This window comes from Heteronotia binoei, chromosome 1 (assembly GCF_032191835.1).
Source record: "Heteronotia binoei isolate CCM8104 ecotype False Entrance Well chromosome 1, APGP_CSIRO_Hbin_v1, whole genome shotgun sequence".
NCBI classification, from domain to species: Eukaryota; Metazoa; Chordata; class Lepidosauria; order Squamata; family Gekkonidae; genus Heteronotia; species Heteronotia binoei.
Genome location: NC_083223.1, coordinates 248,249,376 through 248,271,676, shown reverse-complemented (window position 1 = coordinate 248,271,676; position 22,301 = coordinate 248,249,376). Strand labels below are relative to the sequence as shown.

Sequence of the window (22,301 nt, the reverse complement as noted above, 5' to 3'; positions counted from 1 at the left end):
TTTGAAAAAGAGCAGCTTGTGCCTGGCAGGACATGTCAGCCATTGATCATTCAGAAACAGAGACTGCCCATCCATCCACTTGCCAGGAGGTGTGCATAGTCACTTCCTAAAGAAATAGGGTCAGCATGGCAAGATAATGTGTCTCTATCGGGGGCTGCCTTTGAAGGCTGACTGGTTTTGTTTGGAAAGTGGTGGATGCTTCTCTGAGCATTGCAGGCCTTGCTTGAAAGCGATTTTGGAGCTTGTGTGTGTGGGGGGGGTGGAGTTGGGGATCCCCTGGTTTGGAGGCCCTCCCCCCCCCCCGCTTCAGGGTCATCAGAAAGCGGCAGGGAGGAGGGAAATGTCTGTTGGGCCTTCCATTATTCCCTGTGAAGACCGATTCCCATAGGCTATAATGCAAAATTGATCCATGGGTGTCTGGGGCTCAGGGAGGGGGCTGGTTTTTGACACAGAGGCACCAGATCTATAGCATAGCATTTGGCCTGCTATACCTCTCCTCAAAATACCTTCCAAGTTTCAAAAGGATTGGACCAGGGGGTCCAATTCTATGAGCCCCAAAAGAAGGTGTCCCTGTCTTTCATTATTTTCAATGGAGGGAAGACATGCGGTCCCTTTAAATGTGATGGCCAGAACTCCCTTTGAAATTCAGTTATGCTTATCACAACCTTGCTCCTGGATCCACCCCCAAAGTCCCCAGAGATTTCTCAAATTGGACTTGGCAACCCTGGTGTGTGTGTGTGAAATCCTTCTGATGCATTTTACTAATCTAGTTTTCCCTATCACTAGACATGACCTCAAGATGCTGTGATGTCTCCTCTCATTGGCAGTAGCTCCCCAAGGGACTCAGCAATATTTGCTTTCTGAAATCTTTTAAGTAGAAACGTTTCCAGGGATTGAATCTGGAGCCCTCTGAAAACGGAGTAGGGGTAACATTGTCCTCAGAGCCACATGGCCCCTTCCCCAAAACAATGCTGTTTTCCAGCAGTAGTTTCAGAAGGGACACAAAGGAATGAAATTCCCCCATCTGAAGAAAAAAGTGTTTCAAATCATCTAATAAGATGTAGCATGGGGAAACTCCTGGTTGAATCAATCCCCATTTTATTTGCATATGAGCAGGAAAGATTATCTGTTTTTCTCTCCCTGGGTGAGGGTGATTTGTATCAAGGGGGGGAGTGGCTGCTTAGTGCTTTTACATTGGATTAGAGACACTGAGGGATTTCAGATCCTGTATCAGCAGTTCTCTTTTATGCAGAGCTATCCGAGATCCTTCCTCATCTATGACTTCTCATCTAGTCTTGCATTGTGCCTCTTTGTACTGGAGAAGGGGGACAAAACTTTAATCTCTGCCGCTATCAGTTTCTAATCGCCCTGGGAGCTTGTCTAAGAGTGCTTTGTGTACTGAATGAAAGGATGAATACAATACCCTCCCCTAGTCTATAGCAGTGATCCCCAACCTTTTTGGCACCAGGGACCAGTTTTGTAAAAGACCATTTTTCCACGGACTGGGTGCATGTGATGGTTTCAGGATGATACAATTGTCAGCTTTATTTCTTTAGTTTCGTGTGGTGGTTAAGTGTGTGGACTTATCTGGGAGAACTGGGTTTGATTCCCCACTCCTCCACTTGCACCTGCTGGAATGGCTTTGAGTCAGCCATAGCTCTTGCAGAGCTGTTCTTGAAAGGGCAGCTTCTGTGAGAGCTCTCTCAGCCCCACCCACCTCACAGGTTGTCTGTTGTGGAGGACGAAGGGAAAGGAGATTGTGAGCCACTCTGAGACTCTGAAATTCAGAGTGGAGGGCAGGATATAAATCCAATGTCCTCGTCTTATTATTACTACATTGTAATATATAATGAAATAATTATACAACTCATGGTCCAGTTGCTAACAGGCCACGGACTGGTACTGGTCCACGGACCGGAGGTTGGGGAACCCCTGGTCTATAGCATGCCCTGACCTGGATGGCCCAAGGGCAAGCCTGATCTTTGTCAGATCTCAGAAGCTAAGCAGGGTCAGCCCTGGTTTTGGGAGACCTCCAAGGAAGTCTAGGGTCCCTACACAAAGGCAGGCAACAGCCAACTGTCTCTGAACATCTATTGCTCTGAAAACCCCAGGAGTGGTCACTGTTAGTAGATGAAGATATTGGATTTATACCCCGCCCTTCATTCTGAATCTCAGAGTCTCATAGCTGCTTACAATCTCCTTTACCTTCCTTACCTACAACAGGCACCCTGTGAGGTAGGTGGGGCTGAGAGAGCTCTCACAGAAGCTGCCCTTTCAAGGACAGCTCTGCGAGAGCTATGGCTGACCCAAGGCCATTCTAACAGCTGCAAGTGGAGGAGTGGGGAATCAAAACCGGTTCTCTCAGATAAGAGTCCACACACTTAACCACTACACCAAACTGACTCTACACCACTACAGCAAACTGTTAGTCAGTTGTAACTTGCTGGCACTTTATGGACACACTGTATAGTGTACAACCAAAGCACTCCCCTTGTATCTATTGAGCCTTGTACCCCCCACCAACCCAAGTAATGGAATATCTGAGGCCACCAAGATCTATGCTGGCATAGAACCAGAAATCCCTCCCAAATGGAGCAATGGTGGAGGGAAGGTGGGAAGGCTGTGGGATGAAAACATTAGAATCCAGTTGGGCAGGAAGATCAGCTAGGTGCTTTGGGTGGAGGATGCCCCTGTCAGTCGTGTATCTGCTGACTGTCTGCTGCTCTCTTTCCCTTCTGGCTCCTGAGGAAATGAAACTAGCCAGCAAGATACCAGATGAGAAAACTTCTTTCAGTTACAAAATGTCAAAAAATAATGACAAGTGTTTCTGATATGTACATGTTTGCATTATTTGGGGTGGGTATTGCACCAGTGTGATGTAGTGGCTAAAGCGCTGGACTTGGATCTGGGGGACCCAGGTTCAACTGCCACTCTGCCAGAGAAGCTTGCTGGGTGATCTTGGAACAGTCACGCTGTCCCAGCCTAACCTACCTCATAGGGTTGTTGTGAGGATAATATGGAGAAGAGGAGAATGATGTAAGCTGCTTTGGGTCCCCATTGGGGAGAAAGGCAGGATATAAAAAAGTAAATAAAATAATAACTAGTGAATTAGTAGCTGCATATCCCTTCCAGGAATGGGAGTGCTCAGGGTGGCTGTTATCCCCTTGAAGGATCATGGCATCGGGTTGTGCTTCTTCATCTACCACAGTTCTCAAATTATACTGTCTTGAGGAATGCTTTTTCTGTAGACTCCAAAAGGGTTACTTACAAGGATTATATAATCAATACATAGGATTGCCAGCTCTGTTGGAAAATAACTGATTTTGGGGGTGGATCCAGGAGAGGGTGGGGTCTGGTGAGACGAGGGGCCTCAGGATGCCATAGAGTCCACCATTCAAAGCAGCCATTTTCTCTAGGGGTAAAGTCCAACAGTGGCTGCACAGTTAGAGAATCAGACAAAAATCAACTGTGCCAGAAAGAACAAAAACCAAGTCTTTAGAAAATTGTACAAATTTATATCAGAAATTCTCAATTCATGCGATAAAAATCCATTACAAAGGAAATCCCACACATATACAGTCCACAAAAATCCATTCTGATATGTCGACTCCTGAAGAAATTTGCAACTTCCAATGGGTCAAAAAGCCTCCTTCCTTACAACACACAAGGGGTCCAACCAATGACATCAGCTTCTAAGGTAAAAGTCACCTCACATGATCGCTAGCTTGAACCATGTTCCACTATAGATAGGTTTTTTGAAAGCTGAATGATAAACCTGAAAGACATAATATGACAGCAAACAACATACGAATAACACCCCCTCTAACAAAATACATGAGATAAAACAAATACTTTAACGCATCATTCTATCACACTCTTATTAGTGCCCGTTCTTAACTTCTTAAAGACGGCTTACCAAAGCATCCTACCGTCTGCTATAAAAAGGCAGATGAAAGCCTCTGTAATAGTCATATCACTAGAATTAACCCCACTGATCATATCACTAGAGTTATAGATGTGACTGTTACGGAGACGGAAATTTTTGGTTGGATAGAAGCTAGAACTAAAGCTTTTTTTACCAAAGACCCCCCCGCGTTCCGGTGCTATACTCTTTACCTAAGATCCACAAGCCTGGTTTCCCTCCTCCGGAGAGGCCTATAATATCGGGATCTAATTCACTGTTGGAACCACTTTCTCAATTTATTGATTTCTTTTTTCAACCTTTTGTAGTAAATACACCTTCATACATAAAGGACAGTGGAGATTTTATCACCAAGACAGAGGGGAAAGTTGTACCAGCGGATGCTGTTTTCTGCATGCTGGATATTGGGAGTTGCAAATTTCTTCAGGAGTCGACATATCAGAATGGATTTTTGTGGACTGTATATGTGTGGGATTTCCTTTGTAATGGATTTTTATCGCATGAATTGAGAACTTCTGATATAAATTTCCTAAAAACTTGGTTTTTGTTCTTTCTGGCACAGTTGATTTTTATCTGATTCTCTAACTGTGCAGCCACTGTTGGACTTTACCCTTTTTTTGTGGCCATTAAGTCCTGGGACAACATTTTTGCATACTCCAATAAGGAGGTGGATAAAATTGTGGCTAATGTTGCACACACTTTAGGTACTAAAATGAAGATAGTTTCACTGATTGGAACCAACGAGAGTTTATGTTGAAAAAAGAAATCAGAGTTGAATTGCATTCGGTCTCTCCTACGGACTACATAAAACCAAAGCGGATACCTTGGGGGTTGCATATTCAACCCCCCCCCCCGGCTATGTTTAGTGAGGACAAAGCCTTCAAAAATTGCTGGATAGCGATATTGAATGAATGCTCCCTTGACTTCAGGCAGATGACCTGTTTGACACCTGCAGTCAATGCAGGTGAGGGAAGCTGTTTCACAGAGCGTAAAATGGAAGACCTGCTGATATGTGGGTCCCACCTAGAGGCTAGCAATGTTGTGCTGGACTCTTAGCCCCACACCAGGCATATTTTTCCTGGCTCTGTGACCAGGGCCCTTAGAAAGTGGTGTCCCCTCTGTATTTGCTGCATGGGGTGAAGAAAAACAGGGCTGGCAAGAGTAGGTACGTTGCCTCACGCAACCTGGAGCATATCCTCTTCAGGGTTACTGGAATGGTCCTGGTTCTGCTCAGCGAAGGATAGGTCCATTCAGTGGCAGTTGAGACGGGGTGACAGTAAGCCCAAGTGTTCAGACGGGGACCCCACTGACCCTGCCTTCTTCTCCCTCCCTTCCAGGCCTCCAACCCTCTGTGGCAATCGCGGGGCTCCACTTCAGTGTCTTCTGGAGGCCGATTTCGATGCCCATCCTGCCGCCACGAAGTGGTGCTGGATAGACATGGAGTGTATGGCTTGCAGCGCAACCTTCTGGTGGAAAATATAATTGACATCTACAAACAGGAATCCTCTCGGTAAGTGGGGGCAGGAAGGGGTGGCACTCGAGGCCTGTTTTAAAATGGCTGTGGTGGCCCTGCGTCTCATGACAGGAACTCTTCTCCTGAGAGAATCTTCAAAGCACAAGAGTTAACAATTCAGCCGTTTTAAAATCCAGCTGATTCTGTTATTTCCTTACCTCAAGGCCCACTTCTTGTGCAACTCTGCACATGCATATCCAGCCTCTTTCCATTGCTACTGGATGCCTTCTCACCTCTTAGGGTTGCCCCTTAGGAAATTCCTGGATATATGGGGCTAGAACCTGGGGAAGATAGAGGAACTTTAGCTTGGTATGATAGCATACAGTCCGCCCTCCAAAGCAGCACCAGTCTGTGGACACATTGAATCAGTTTGGAAATGGCTGCCATTGTTGGGACTTTTATTTTTCATGGTGCCTTATTAGGAGCCAGCAGAGTACACTGTTGAGAGGTAGACCTGGATGCTAATCTGATGTTTTCCACCTGGTCCAAGATAGGGTTTTCAGCAAATTTCAGCAAATCAGAGCTGCTCTAAGAGCCCATTTGTCACTATCCCTGGGACATTTATAGGTAGGGGCAGGTCTTTTTTTGTAGAAAAAGCCCAGCAGGAACTCATTTACATTTTAGGCCACACCTCCTGACTCTAAGCCAGCCGGAACTGCGTTTCTGTGTGTTCCTGCTCAAAAAAAGCCCTGGGTAGGGGTCCTCTTCTTTCCAGAACCAGAAGGCTCGTTCTCTCTTCCCCAGACCAAAGCCCAACCAGGCAGTGAAAAGGTTTAGTAAAATGTTCAAATACCTATTTTAATTAGAGGACTGTTGTTAAAATGGGCTTGTTAACCTGGTGTGTGCTGTTCCACTTAACACACACAGGCAAGGCACTCAGTTGAGTGGGGAGGGAGGGCAAACATTATTCCAGGAATAAGGGGGATACAGAAAGATAAATCAGCTCCACCCATTCTGCTCCCACTAGACTGGAACTGGGGTGGGCCCTACACAAACAACTTTTCTTTGCATATGCACAAGATGCATTTTGTTTTATTCCCATAGCTAACTTCTACATGTCAGCAAGGACATGCTGAGCAGAAAGGTTAAAACGGATAAAAGGAAGTACTTCTTCACCCAAAGGGTGATTAACATGTGGAATTCATTGCCACAGGAGGTGGTGGCGGCGACAAGTATAGCCACCTTCAAGAAGGGTTTAGATAAATATATGGAGCACAGGTCCATCAGTGGCTATTAGCCACAGTGTGTGTGTGTGTATGGCCACTGTGTGACACAGAGTGTTGGACTTGATGGGCCGTTGGCCTGATCCAACATGGCTTCTCTTATGTTCTTAAGGAGAATCAGATTAGCTTCTTATCTCATTTGAGACATACTGAAGACTTCTTGTTCCCCCCCTCCAATATTCTCTTTGTTCCTTTGTGCTCAGCATTTCTTGGAATGTCCCTATCTCTTACACTCCAGAAAACCATCTCAAAGTTAATTGTCAGGGCTGGGCGGAGGTGCCCAGAGCACTAGCCACCTACCACCATCTACCAAAATGGCATTACTCTTGCCCATCAGAACCATGACTGGAAGGGTAGCCTAACAATACATTATAATATATTTTCCAACACCCAAAAGGGATCTCTTTTGAGTGTCTTTCTAAGCTGTCTTCCCACATGCCTGGCCTCCTGAATCCAGTGAAGGTTGTAGTAGAAAGATGTTTGCTTTTCCGAAGAAACCAACTTGCTGAATGGAAACTTCATAAAATATTAAAATAAAAAATTCCAGGATACTTGAAGAAAACTGCCAATTCTGTGAGGGAAACAAGCATGCAGAAAAGATGGGAAATGAGGCCTGAAAAAAATAATATATATTTTTCCAGAAAAAGTGATGGCTTCCTAAGTCAAATAATATATTAACCCCTATGAAAAAAAGATATCCATAAAATCTGGGGTGTAGGAAAAGCCCTTTTTTGTTCTTTTTAGGTTGCCCTTTTCTCTTTGTCTTGTGGGTTTACTTAAAAACAATTTAATTATAAGCCAGACTACTCAGCCGTGGTGCCAAGAAAAGCCAAATCCTATAATCACCATGTGGGTCTACTGTAACCTACTCTGAGCCCACCTGAGAGGGAGGATAGAAATCCCAATAAACAAATAAAATAATATAAGCAAAGTTTTTGTTCAAGTAAGAGATTCTGCCAAGGAAAGAGCAGAGAAACTGGAGGTGGGGGCTGGATGTTAAAGAAACTTAGTCCATTGTTGACCATAATAATAATAATAAAATTTTATTTATATCCTGCCCTCCCCGCCTAGGCAGGCTCAGGGCGGCTAACAACATTTATAAATATACATAACAGTAAATATAAGGCTTTAAAATTAACATTATTAAAAACCAGTCAATATACAATTAAAATTTAACTTAATCTGGCAGAGATGATGGTATTTCCGGCGCTAATTTCTGTCAGTTTACATAGTTTAGATAGATGATAGATAGATAGATAGATAGATAGATAGATAGATAGATAGATAGATAGATAGATAGATAGATAGATAGATAGATAGATAGATTTTTATTTGTATCCCGCCCTCCCCCGCCGAAGCAGGCTCAGGGCGGCTAACATAATAACATAGGTCCTTAAACAGAACCATTTTTGGCGGCTCCCTTTATAAACAACCATAACTCAGCAGTCCGTGTACGCCAGCTTAAAGAGGGTGGTCTTGCAGGCCCTGCAGAACTGATCGAGGCTCCGCAGGGCCCGCACCTCCTCCGGGAGCTGATTCCATAGGGAAGGGGCCGCGATTGAAAAGGCCCGTGCCTGGGTGTTCTGAAGTTTAACTTCTTTCGGCCCAGGGGTAGTCAGTTTATTTTTCCTGGCTGACCTCAGTGCTCTCTGGGGCTCATATGGGGAAAGACGGTCCCTCAGGTAGGCCAGTCCTCGGCCATATAGGGCTTTAAAGGTGATGACCAGCACTTTGTACTGGACCCGGTATGTAATTGGCAGCCAGTGCAGTTCGCGTAGCCCCGGCTGTATATGCTCCCACCTCGGGAGTCCTAGCAACAGCCTGGCCGCCGGGTTCGGCACAAAGGCAGCCCCAAGTAGAGGGCATTACAGTAGTCCAATCTTGAGGTGACCGTCACATACAGCATCCTGCTTTGCTATCCTCCCCTGTTGCAGTGTCTACCTACTTGCACATTTTGACCATAAATTTATATTTTAAAAAGGACAGAAGTTTGGCTTTTTAAAGCACAGACTTGGGAGTCTCAGCATGCCGAGTTCTATGCAAGAGACCCGGCAGAATGTGAGTGATATAGCACATGCACAACAGATCCCCCCCTCCCTTTAGGTGCCAGGCAGGGTTCAGGGCAAGAACTTCTGGGGACTCAGCAGTACTTGTCTCTGCCTTCTCCATATGGTCCCCAGACCCATCCATGCCAAGGCGGAGCAGCAGCTGATGTGTGAGGAACATGAGGATGAGAAGATCAACATCTATTGCCTGACCTGTGAGACCCCCACCTGCTCCATGTGCAAAGTCTTTGGGGCCCACAAGGACTGCGAAGTGGCCCCTCTGACCAACATCTACAAACGCCAGAAGGTAAAAGAGGGAGGGACCTTCCCGCAACCTGCACTCTCCAACCTGGGCAGGTGGGCTCAAGAGCTCCCTGGTGGCAGCCAAGTCTCCTCTCCCGTCTTGCAGTCTCTTAATGACCTGAAGGGGATGCTGATGAATGCTGGAGATGAAATATGATGGCTCTGGCAACCAGTATGAAAAGCTCTATTGGGAGATGGTATGTGTGCAATTTAAGATAAGAACTGAGGGGCTTCGTGGCTTGGTGGGTCTACTGCAGTCTGCCTGCTTTGGGCTAAGTACTCAGCAATCTGGTAAGTTTGGCCAACTGCTAGACAAAGAATCCTATTCCTTTAGTTATTCTCAAGCTCAAATGTAGCTGTAGCTCATTGTTCCTCCTCCTCCATGAGACATGTGAAAGGGAGAGCAGGAAGGGATGAACTTGACCCAGGGTAATGCCAGTCACCACTTTAGAATCAGGAAGGAATTTTCCTCCAGGCCAGATTGGCCCAGGGATCCTAAAGGTTTTTTGCCTTTCTCTGGGCATTCAGCAGGAGTCACTAAGGGACGGGGTGGGGGGGTGGGGGGGACATAACTGTGAATTTCCTGCATTGTGCAGGGGGCTGAGCTAGATGACCTTGGGATCCCCTCCAACTCTGTGTTTTTAGTTTCTGTGTTTCGTCTGTCACTCTCTGGTGTTTCATTTAGGGCTGCAAAGTGCTGACCCTGGACCTAAGTCACCACTTTGCTGAACCTCAGGACCCTCCTTTTAATGCAAACTCTGACCTGAATTCCCAGATATGGAACTGGCAGTGATCATGCAGTGGTGAGGGAAAGGCAGTCTGCACAAGCTCAGAGGCATTCTCTTTTTCTGATTTACTTGTTTCAAGGTAGACAAACATGGTACGTCAGTCCCTATAAAAATCCCCAATGCAGGAGTTGTGTGATGTTTCTTGATTAATGCCAACCAAAATGTTCAAAGGAATGGTAGGGCTATTAGCATGTGATGGTTCTTCAGAATAATTATAGGAATTGTTAATTATAAGTTTCCAGAAGACCAATGGAAAGCATTATAACAAAGGTGGCTGGCAGCTCAGAAGCTGTTCTTGATGGACTCTCCAAATGGCAGAATTTCAGGGGGGAAAATCAAAATGCAATACATAGAACACAAATATGTTACACAACAGAAGAATTTTCTTGAGAACGATGTTTCTCTTCAATCAGGCCTCACATTTCGTCATGTAAGCAGCAGTATACAATGCATTCTACACTTATATTCTCTCATTTATCAATTTCTCTGTTAACTAGATTTACATTTAGTCATAGATCCAGAGGAGTTAGCTGTGTTTGTTGCTGCAAAATAGTGAAGAGTCCAGTAGCACCTTTAAGACTAACAAATTTTATTGTTGCATAAGTTTTCAAGAAACACAGCTGGCGAAGAGAGCTGTTTCTCAAAAGCTTATGTTACAATAAAATTTGTTAGTCTTAAAGGTGCAGCTTGGCTGTTTACTGTTTCATTCCAGTGGTTTGTCTGCATCCTGATAGTCATTCCAATCCAGTATTTGCATACTTTTAATGGGCAATTTCCAAATGCTTCACAATTGTCATTCTTGTCAGAACGACACCCTAAATTGCATACTTACAAATTATTTTGCATCACATTTGGGACAACTAGTGTTCAACTAGCACACAGCAGCACATTATGCATTCTCTTGGGGAGATTCCTGACAAAATGACCCTTGAGGGCTTCAAATGATCCACCAATGCCTAAGCTTCTGGTCATAAGAGTCTGACCAATAGAATTCACAACCAGTTACATCCAGTTAACACCCAGAATGTTTCTTTTCTTCATGGAAGGAAGAAAGCAGCACCTCCTTTCCTCCCCCTTGAACATTAACAAGACAGTTTAAAAAAATGTTTTCAGCACAAAATGCTTACATGACGGGCCGAACTGATGATCTTCCAATGAAAGAGGTCTTTGGGATACTTTCAGGGCAAGACCTGATTGAAGAAAAGGTAATCTTTTTGCCACCTGTGCTTCCAAAGGGTGGTGAAGTATATGTGTACCGGCCTTCTTCTGAAGATCCAAAACATCAGATGGATTTCCGTTTTGACCAGCACAAATGGATTTCGAAGGGATCCAATCTAAAGATGCATCAGAAATATATACCACGTGTCAAGAAAATATACTATTACTTGAAAGATCCATTGGGTTCTTCAAAACAAAGTCTTTCTGGGTTTAAAAGGCATGTATATTGCCTGCGTGAATCGGCAGAGTCAAGGAAACTGTATGTTATTCATTACATAGGAAATGAACGTTTGTCTCAACCTTTAATTAATGGAAATGCAAGACCCCGTGTTCCAAAAAGGAAATTGAAAATGTCCAAAGCTGAAGATCCCATGCTACGTTTGATGGATCCCTGGAAATTATACAGATATTTACTGGGGGCAGTTCCTGGAGCCCCTTCCAGTAAACGTGTTGCTGTGGATTATCCAAGAAATTTGAACAAAAATGTAGGTCAAGAAATTGCATTGGGAGAAACAAACTGGCAATGAGGAATGTACATGTGTTATATGTCGTATGTGTGTGCTGTGGAACTGTAATGAATTTCCACAAAAATAGTTTGCTTACATGACCAAAGGTGAAGTTTGTTTGAAGAGAAGTTATTCAAGCTGTAAATTAGGGTGGCTAAACTAGGAGTAGGGAAGAGCCTGGAGACTGAAGGGGTGGATCCCAGAGAGAGTGTGGGGTTTGGGGAAGGGAGTAGGGTTGCCAGCTCCAGATTGGGAAGTATCTGGAGATTTTGGGGTTGGAGCCTGAAGAGGGCAGACTTTGGGGAGGGGAGGGATCTCAGCATGATATAAGGTCAGAGAGGCTAGCTTTCAGTCTGGCCATTTCCTCCAGGTGAACCAATCCCTGTCTCCAGGAGATCAGTTGTAATCTCAGGAGATCTCCAGCCACCCCCTGAAGGCTGGTGACCCTAGACAGGAGGGACTTCAGTGGGGCATAACTGCATAGAATCCATCCTCCAAAGCAGCCATTTTTCTCCCAAGGAGCTGATCTCTGTTGTCTGGAGATAAATCGTAATTCCAGGAGATCCCCAGGCCCCACCTGGAGGTTGGCCGCCCTAGATTGTACACAGCAGGTAAATGTAGATAAATGTTGGATAGTCATTTTGAGCCTGGTTAACTCCAAGCATTCAGCCCATTCACTGAATGTGTGTAAATGCCTATGGACATTCTGGGAAGAATGACAATTGTATGGCATTAAGACTAAGATTGCCCCTGGAATGTATGTAAATGCTGGATTGGAATGTGGTTGGAATGACTATTGTCCTGCATAGAGGCGTGGTCAAACCACTGGAAGGAATGCATTCTGGCAGCCTTTACTGATTGTACTCTCTTTCATACACACACTGTTGAATTGCTTTCCCACTGAATATTTTGCTTACATGAGGAATTAGATTTAGAGAAACTGGTCGATGAGACTGTTTAAATGTAAAATGAGTGCTGCAGAGTCTGTTGTATGTGTGCATGTGAATCTATCTGTGTCTCTGTACCTGTGAAGAATGTGTTGTTTGTCAGTATTGCCTTGGGTTGGGTTGCAACATTTCTTGGGGGGGGGGGGGAGTGTGGAAGAGTGCTCATGTGATGAAATGTGCCTAGAAAAACCTCATCCAAGAACTGAGAAAGTCCTTATGTTGAAGAGCAGATTTGTGTGGATCTATATGTAATCCCTTTTATGAATGTTTCTGAAATCCTGCCCTCTGGGGCATGGAGATGTTCCCTCCATATCAGCTTGCAAACAATCATTCCCCCTTTTTGAATGTTTTCAGGTAGGTAGCTGTGCTGGTCTACAGTGGAAGAGCAAGACTCATATCCAGTAGCATCTTAGACATCTACTTGATTTCCAGAGTCAAAGCTCTCAAAATTTGGCTGGAGGGAGCTTTGACTCATCTTGGAAATCTGGTTGGTTTATAACAGGGGTGGCCAAAATTGCTTAACATAAGAGCCACATAGAATAAACATCAGATGTTTGAGAGCCTCAAGACAAAGGAATCAAAATCATGGAGTTGGAAGGGACCTCCAGGGTCATCAATGCAGGAAATTCACAAATACCTCCCCACCACATACATCCCCAATGACCTCTGCTCCATGCGCAGATGATGGCAAAAGCCTCCAGGATCCCTTGCCAAACAGGTCTGGAGAAAATTTGCTGACTGATCCCAAAGTGTCAATCAGCATTTCCATGGGTGTGTCAGAAAGGACTGCAACTTTAACTTTAAATGCATTGTCCAAGCTGCCGGCTGGCTTGACTAGGAGAAACTATTTAGAGACAAATGCCTTCTCCAAGCCAGCCAATGGGGCAGTGGGGGCTTCAAGAACCACACAACATGTGTGAAAGAGCCACATGTAGCTCCTGAGCTGCAGTTTGGCCATCCATGGTCTATAAGGTGCTTCTGGTCCTGAATTTTGTTTGAATGATTCAATGGTGTTTCAGAAAAACCAGAAGTCTTTTTGAATGGCCACTGTGTCCCCAGAAGGCATTCTCTGTATTAAAACAAGACAACCTATGAAATGGCAAAATTGTCCAGAACTTGTCATCCAGATTAGTGTTCCATACAAAAATGGGAAGTGTGAAAGAAAAGATGTTTCAGGGAATGTTGGGAAAGCTGTTTTGTTATATTCAGGCATGTCCTAAGGCTGATCTTGGGAGATGGAAACAGGTTCTAAGCCTTGAAGAGCCCTGAACTTTCCCCCTTCCTAAAATCTCTGCAGGGGGAGCTGAGCGATGGCATCGCCATGTTGGTTGCAGGGAATGACCGGATCCAGGCAATCATTTCACAGATGGAGGAGATCTGCAAAACCATAGAGGTGAGTCAAGAAGACACCCTCCCCGCCCCCCAAAACAAAACCCTCTGGGTCTTCTGTTTAGGGTTGCTGACTACAGATTGGGAAATTTCTGGAGATTTGGGAGTGGAACCTGGAGACAGACCTCAGCCAGAGTTTTATGCTAGAGACTCCACCCTCCAAAGCAGCCATTTTCTCCAGGGCAGTTGATCTCTGCAGTCTGGAGGTCAGCTGGAATTCCAAACGATCTCTAGGCCCAGCATGGAGGCTGGCAACCCTACCATTCTAATCTGAGCTCACCTCTCCAGAGTGACTAACCTTCCTTCTTTGCCTCTCTGTGACTGTGCGTGGGGAGGGTTACCAACCTCAGGATGGTGCCTAGAGATCTCTCAGAAATAGAACTGGTCTCCAGACTGCAAAGATCAGCCCCTCTAGAAAAAAATTGCAGCTTTGGAGGGCAAACTCCAGTATCACATCCCCTTTGAGCTTCCTCCTTAAACTGGAGTTAGCTTCCCTTGTGGAGGAGGGGGAATATGGCTTGATTTTGTGAGCCTGGGCTTCTCCTCCAGCATGGCCTGCCCTTTACAGAGGTTAATTAGGTTTGCTCGTCATGTTGCAGTCACATTATCATGTGACATCACAATGTAATCCATTCTAGATATTAATTGTTTTTTTAGTGTCTCACACGGCACTTTCCTTGATTAGACTGGAGTCTCTGTTTGTCTTGCTCTTTGTACAGTAGGGAGTGATCCTCACCCACTTTGACTAAATTAGTTTTTCTTTGATTGGTTACTGTTTCTAACTCTTTCATACGGTAACCATGTTGGTCTGCAGCAGAACAGCTGGATTCAAATCCAGTAGTGACTTTTAGATTTTTGGGGCATAAGATCTTGACAAATCAAAAGTATAATATTATTAGCCTGTAAGGGGCTATGGGGCTCAACTCTAGCTGTTTCTAACTGGCCTCTCTTTGCAATGTCTCCGCCTCTCACCTTTGCTTTGCTTGTAACTTTGAGTATATACAGACCTCCCGTTGATGTATGCACTGTACACTGGATGAAGTGAGCTCTCATTCATGCAGTAAGCAGTGTAGTGTTTGATGTACTTCACTTATTTTTCTCCCCAAAGTGGCTTACAACATTCCCTCTTCTCCGTTTTATCCTCACAACAACCTTGTGAGGTAGGTTAAAGCCCAAGGTCACCCAGCGAGCTTCCATGGCAAAGAGGGGGGATTCAAATCTCAGTCTGCCATGCTGACTACTGAACCTCTGTTCAGATTTTGTGGTGGCAAAATTACACGGCTACTCCTCTGGCTTTGTTAACACTATATTGAGGTGGCCTGGCCATCTTGATCTTGTCAGATCTCAGAAGCTAAGCAGGATCAGCTGTGATTGGTACTTGGATGGGAGACCATCCAAGAAGTCTAGAGTTGCTATGCAGAAGCAGGCAATGATAAACTAACTATAGAATCATAGAGTTGGAAAGGGCCATACAGACCATTTAGTCCAACCCCGTGCTCAATGCAGGATCAGCCTAGGGCATCCCTGACAAGTGTTTGTCCAGCAGCTGCTTAAAAACTGCCAGTGAGGGGGAGCTCACCACCTCCCGAGGGAGCTGATTCCACTGTCGAACAACTCTTATTGTGAAAACGTTCTTCCTGATATCCAGCTGATACTTTCCCACCTTTAATATAAACCCATTATTGCAAGTCCTGTCCACTGCTGCCAACAGGGACAGCTCTCTGCCCTCCTCTAAGTAGCAGCCCTTCAGATACTTAAAAGAGTATTGTCCCTTGCCTTGAAAACACTATGGGGTTGCCATAAGTCAGCTATGGCTTGATGGCACTTTCCATCATTGTCTGGAGAGAGGTAATAAACTGTGATAACAAAGAGCAGTTTTCTGCACCCTCCTATCCAGGACAATGGGCGGCGGCAGAAGCAGCACCTGTGCCTGCGCTTTGACTCCCTGTACAGCATCCTGGAGGAGCGCAAGAAGGAGCTGCTGCAGGAGATTGGGCGAGAGCAGGAGGAGAAGGTCCAGAGGGTGCGAGAGCTCATCCGCCAGTATGGGGACCATCTCGAGGTCTCCTCCAAACTGGTTGAGTCAGCCATCCAGTCCATGGAAGAACCCCAGATGGCTGTCTACCTCCAGGTGGGTGGTGGTGGTCAAGGACCAACCTGGAGCTGCTTGAAGCCAACCAGGAGGGAGCAGGACTCTTGTGGCTGCCCCGCTGTGGTGGTGGTTGGGACTGGGGTGTTCTCCAAATAGGGACAGGGGTTCTGCAGTTCACAAGTGCAGGGGAGGGGGAGGCAGAGTGGATGATCTTGGTTGGTGCAGATACTGAAAATCCTTCTCTTCCTTTTTTCCTGCAGCAATCCAAGGAGCTGATTAAAAAGTGAGTGCAAATGGCCAAAGTTACCTTTTCTGAGAGCCCCAGAATGTCTTGCTGCCCTCTGGGGGCACGATGGTTGGCCCAGCAGATAGTGGGGTGCAACCCCTGACCGTAAAAGCCTTATTCCTTGACTCCTCCATACTTTAGTCCTGTGATGCTTTAAGGTGTCTGTGTATCCCAGCTCCACTTGATGGAGTCTGCCTCATCTAGGTTTGCCAACCTCCAGGTGGCATCTGGAATTTTCCTGCCATTACAATTGATTTCCAGGAGTAAGAGGTCAGTTCACCTGGAGAAAATGGCTGCTTTGCAAGGTGGATTCTATATGGAATACCTCCCCTCCCCAAACCCCATCTTCACAGGCCCTAAATCTCCAGGTCTTCCTTAACCCAGAACTGGCAACCCTCCAAAGACACTGCAACCATCTGCTCCTCATCCTCAGCATTTTAAGCTGCGCCTTGCCAAAGGCTGAGCACATCTCACAGAGGTCTGGGAGGAGCAGAGCAGAGCAGCTCTGATAGCTGAGACAGCTGGAGAAATTGCTGAGAATTTCTGAGTTTTGAAGGACTACATTCTAAGGTTTGTGGGGCTGCCTAAAATTCTAAGGTGTGATAGCTGGGGAACTGCTCTTTGTTTGGTTGACTGCTCTTTGTTTGGTTGACTGCCTTAAGGGTGAAAGAGATTGAGAGTGATTGCTGCTGATTGAGAGTGATTGCTGAGGAGTGCCCTGCTCCACCTCTTTGCATTTTAAGCTGCGCCTTGCCAAAGGCGCGAGCCTTTGGCGCGAGCCGAAGGGCGAGAGCTAAAGGGCTCTTGGCCTGTGGCTCTTCGCCTAGGGGCTCTCTAAGGAGCAGGAACCCAGATCCCTGGCTTCTTTGTTCTCCAAATAAGGTAAGTTCCCAATAAAGTAAGTTTAGGTAAGTTGACCCGCCAGAAGGGGAGCCACTTAAACAGCATTTAAAGAGGACTGTATATTTTAATATATATATATATACAATGAAGATAGAATGCCAGCAGGGGGTTGGGGGCTTTCCAGTGTTTTGCACTGAGTGTCACATGTATGACTATCTGCCCAAAGGACAGAAGTCTTGGGTGTGTGCTCGATGCAAGGAGCTCCTGGTCCTCAGGGAACGAGTTCGTACCCTTGAGGCCGAGGTGACTGCCCTGGAGAAGCAGAGACGGTCAGTTAGGCACTTGGGGAAGACTCTCGGGGGCGTATTAGATGAGCCCCGCTCTGAACGTAGCAGCCCCGTTGCTGCCAGAGAGCGTGAGGGTCGAGAGGGAACAGGGCACCGTGCTGAGGATAAGGGGAATGCGCCCTCAGAAGGGACCTCTTCTTCGGTCGGTGAGCGGGAATCCTTTCGCGCCAAGGAACCATCCCTGAGCAGGGGGAGAGGGGGGGTATTGGTAGTTGGTGATTCGATCATTAGGCAAGTAGACAGCCGGGTGGCGAAACCGCGTACTGACCGTATGGTGACTTGCCTGCCTGGTGCGAAGGTAGCGGACATTACGCGTGTAGTAGATAGACTGATAGACAGTGCTGGGGAGGAGCCTGTGGTCGTGGTGCATGTTGGCACCAACGATGTGGGGAAATGCAGTCGTGAGGTCCTGGAGGAAAAATTTAGGCTGCTAGGCGGGAGACTTAAGGCCAGGACCTCCAAGGTAGCCTTCTCGGAAGTGCTACCTGTTCCACGTGCAGGGCAGGAGAGACAGGCACAAATTAGAAGTCTCAATGTGTGGATGAGACGATGGTGTAAGGAGGAAGGGTTTAAGTTTGTTAGGCACTGGGATGCTTTCTGGAACAAGCAGGAGCTGTACAAAAGAGACGGTCTCCACTTGTCCCCGGATGGAACCAGGCTGCTGGCGCTTAAAATCGAAAAGGTGGCAGAGCAGTTTTTAAACTAAATCTTGGGGGAAAGCCGACAGGAGATGAAATGTCTCTGGTTCGGGAGGACTCGTCTCAAAGAGATGAAGGGTTAGCTGCTATTTTTCTACCGGGTAACGGACCGGAGTTGTCCACTGTGAAGGTGACAAACAATATGGACTGTCTGCCAGTGTCTCGAGGCGGCAGGAGGAAGGTGGCGGGCCTAGCTCGCCTGGGAAATTATAGATGTTTGTATGCAAATGCTAGAAGTGTTCAAAGTAAAATTGGTGAATTGGAATGTTTAGTGCTGGGAGAAAACATAGACATTGTGGGAATTTCAGAAACTTGGTGGAATGAGGAGAATCAGTGGGACACGGTGATTCCTGGATATAAGCTATATCGGAAGGATAGGGAGGGAAGGGTTGGAGGTGGGGTGGCTCTGTATGTCAGAGAGGATATACGGTCCAGTAAGGCTGAGATCAGAGAATTAGATTCACTTTTAGAAATGCTTTGGGTTGAAATAGAGGGCCCAAAAGGAAATTTAACTATGGGAGTTTGTTATCGCCCACCAAATCAAAAGAGAGAGGACGATTATAATATGATGGAAGGCTTAAAGATAGCGGCTAAACGTAAAAACTGTGTTGTAATAGGTGATTTTAACTACCCGCAGATTGATTGGGTCAATATGTGTTCTGGTCGAGAGAAAGAGATGGAGTTTCTTGATGCTCTCAATGACTGTGCTATGGAGCAGATGGTCTCAGAACCTACCAGGGGTGGGGCGATCCTGGATTTGGTCCTAAGTAATGCCCAAGACTTGGTGAGAGATGTAAAAGTGATTGCGCCGCTTGGGAGCAGTGACCATAATGTTATTGATTTCACCGTTTGTATAAATAGGGAGTTGTCCAAAAAGACCACCACAACCACGTTTAACTTTAAAAGGGGTAAATACACTGAGATGAGGAGGCATGTGAGGAAGAAACTGAAAGGAAAGGTACATACGGTCAAAACCCTTGAGAAAGCTTGGACGCTATTTAAAACTATAATCCTAGAAGCTCAGATAAAATACATACCACAAGTTAGGAAAGGCACAAACAGGCATAAGAAAAGGCCTGCGTGGTTAACAAATAAAGTAATGGAAGCTGTAAAAGGTAAGAAGGACTCCTTTAAGCGGTGGAAAACCAGTCCAAGTGAGATTAGTAAAAGGGAACACAGGCTGTGGCAAATCAAATGCAAGACTGTGATCAGGCAGGCAAAAAGGGACTATGAGGAGCATATTGCAAAAAACATAAAGACCAACAATAAAACTTTCTTCAAATATATTAGAAGTAGGAAACCAGCCAGGGAGGCAGTGGGGCCCTTGGATGACCATGGGGTAAAAGGATTACTGAAGGAGGATAGGGAAATGGCTGAAAAGCTAAATGAATTTTTTGCCTCCGTCTTCACTGTAGAAGACGAGAACTTTTTGCCCGCCCCAGAACCACTAATTTTGGAAGGGGTGTTGAAAGACCTGAGTCAGATTGAGGTGACAAATGAGGAGGTCCTACAACTGATAGACAAATTAAAAACTAATAAGTCACCGGGTCCGGATGGCATACATCCGAGAGTTCTGAAGGAACTCAAAGTTGAACTTGTGGATCTTCTAACAAAAATCTGTAATCTTTCATTGAAATCTGCCTCCATTCCTGAGGACTGGAAGGTAGCAAATGTCACCCCCATCTTTAAAAAAGGTTCCAGAGGAGATCCGGGAAACTACAGGCCAGTCAGTCTGACTTCAATACCGGGAAAGTTGGTAGAAACCATTATCAAGGACAGAATGAGTAGGCACATTGATGAACACGGGTTATTGAGGAAGACTCAGCATGGGTTCTGCAAGGGAAGATCTTGCCTCACTAACCTGTTGCATTTCTTTGAGGGGGTGAACAAACATGTGGACAAAGGAGACCCGATAGATGTTGTTTACCTTGACTTCCAGAAAGCTTTTGATAAAGTTCCTCATCAAAGGCTCCTTAGAAAGCTTGAGAATCATGGAGTAAAAGGACAGGTCCTCTTGTGGATCAAAAACTGGCTGAGTAATAGGAAGCAGAGAGTGAGTATAAATGGGCAGTCTTCGCAGTGGAGGACGGTAAGCAGTGGGGTGCCGCAGGGCTCGGTACTGGGTCCCATGCTTTTTAACTTGTTCATAAATGATTTAGAGTTCGGAGTGAGCAGTGAAGTGGCCAAGTTTGCGGATGACACTAAATTGTTCAGGGTGGTGAGAACCAGAGAGGATTGTGAGGAACTCCAAAGGGATCTGTTGAGGCTGGGTGAGTGGGCGTCAACGTGGCAGATGCGGTTCAATGTGGCCAAGTGCAAAGTAATGCACATTGGGGCTAAGAATCCCAGCTACAAATACAAGTTGATGGGGTGTGAACTGGCAGAGACTGATCAAGAGAGAGATCTTGGGGTCATGATAGATAACTCACTGAAAGTGTCAAGACAGTGTGCGTTTGCAATAAAAAAGGCCAATGCCATGCTGGGAATTATTAGGAAGGGAATTGAAAACAAATCAGCCAGTATCATAATGCCCCTGTATAAATCGATGGTGCGGTCTCATTTGGAGTACTGTGTGCAGTTCTGGTCGCCGCACCTCAAAAAGGATATTATAGCTTTAGAGAAGGTGCAGAGAAGGGCAACTAGAATGATTAAAGGGCTGGAGCACTTTCCCTATGAAGAAAGGTTGAAACACTTGGGACTCTTTAGCTTGGAGAAACGTCGACTGCGGGGTGACATGATAGAGGTTTACAAGATAATGCATGGAATGGAGAAAGTAGAGAAAGAAGTACTTTTCTCCCTTTCTCACAATACAAGAACTCGTGGGCATTCGATGAAATTGCTGAGCAGACAGGTTAAGACGGATAAAAGGAAGTACTTCTTCACCCAAAGGGTGATTAACATGTGGAATTCACTGCCACAGGAGGTGGTGGCGGCCACAAGTATAGCCACCTTCAAGAGGGGTTTAGATAAAAATATGGAGCACAGGTCCATCAGTGGCTATTAGCCACAGTGTATGGAGCACAGGTCCATCAGTGGCTATTAGCCACAGTGTATGGAGCACAGGTCCATCAGTGGCTATTAGCCACAGTGTATGTGTGTATATAACATTTTTTGCCACTGTGTGACACAGAGTGTTGGACTTGATGGGCCGTTGGCCTGATCCAACATGGCTTCTCTTATGTTCTCTTATGTTCTTATCCTGCATTTTCCATTCTCCCTTGGGCAGGAAAGCTCTCTGGATCCAGAATGAGTCTTAATATGTGCCAATTTTGGACCCTCAGAAAGAACTTTCCACAATGATCATTTCACTTGTATCTGGAACTGTAGTTTGTGGACAGCTTTTGAGTTACACACAACTCTTCTCTCCATCTGCAACAAAAGAAATGAAACATACATTCTATAGTAGGCAGCCATTCCCTAGTTCTAATTTGCTGACTAGTTATTCTTGCTTTCCTCTTAGGATGTAAGAACAGGAAGTTACTTAATAAGCAAGCTGTTAGAAGTAGATTACTAGTAGGCTAGAAGGCAAGAAATCCTCCAAGAAACAAAACCAAACAAGAGCCAACCAAATTCATCCTCTTTCGAAACTGACCAACTGTCAGGCATATTTGTGTCCTCAGTGCCTTATGTGCCCCCTAGAGCCCTTGGAAGGTAGAAACAAGCAAAGGTGAGATGTGACTGTTGCTATCTCAAGAACTCTGGAAGTTGCAGCCAGATATGATGATATTGCCGAGTAGTTAGAGGCCTTGGTGTTAGGCACTCTTCATGCTCAACTTCATGTGGTTTCTTCTGAGTTTATTTTAAAGGCCTTTTTTTGCTTCTGCAAATTTAGCCTCAGGGTTGCTTTTACAAGGAGAATGGTGGGAAGAAAGGGAGAGTAGAAAGACTCAATCCTTTCAAGCCTGTTCAAAAATGGAGAAAGCCACCCCCAGCATGAGAGCCAGTGTGGTGTAGTGCTTAAGAATATCAGGCTAGTATCTGGGAGACCTGGGTTCAGATAGCTACTTGTGGCACAGAAGCTTTCCAGGTGACCTTGAGCCAGTCACACTGTCTCAGCCTAACCTACTTCACAGGGTTGTTATGAGGATACAGTGGAGAAGAGGAGAAAGATGTAAACTACCTTGGGTCCCCACTGCTGAGAAAGGCAGGGGGAAAAAACAAAGTAATAAATAATAAATGTG

At 45.6% G+C, this 22,301-nt stretch overlaps 1 protein-coding gene across 1 annotated transcript in view; it reads left to right on the top strand.

The window, feature by feature from the left end:
* Positions 1–22,301, top strand: part of TRIM54 (tripartite motif containing 54) — a 40,309-nt gene that overhangs the window by 9,496 nt on the left and 8,512 nt on the right. The window contains exons 2-6 of the mRNA XM_060251194.1: positions 5,260–5,432; positions 8,839–9,010; positions 13,763–13,858; positions 15,752–15,985; positions 16,207–16,229. Of these exons, the coding sequence (XP_060107177.1) occupies positions 5,260–5,432; positions 8,839–9,010; positions 13,763–13,858; positions 15,752–15,985; positions 16,207–16,229 (698 nt within the window). The remainder of the gene's footprint in view (positions 1–5,259; positions 5,433–8,838; positions 9,011–13,762; positions 13,859–15,751; positions 15,986–16,206; positions 16,230–22,301) is intronic.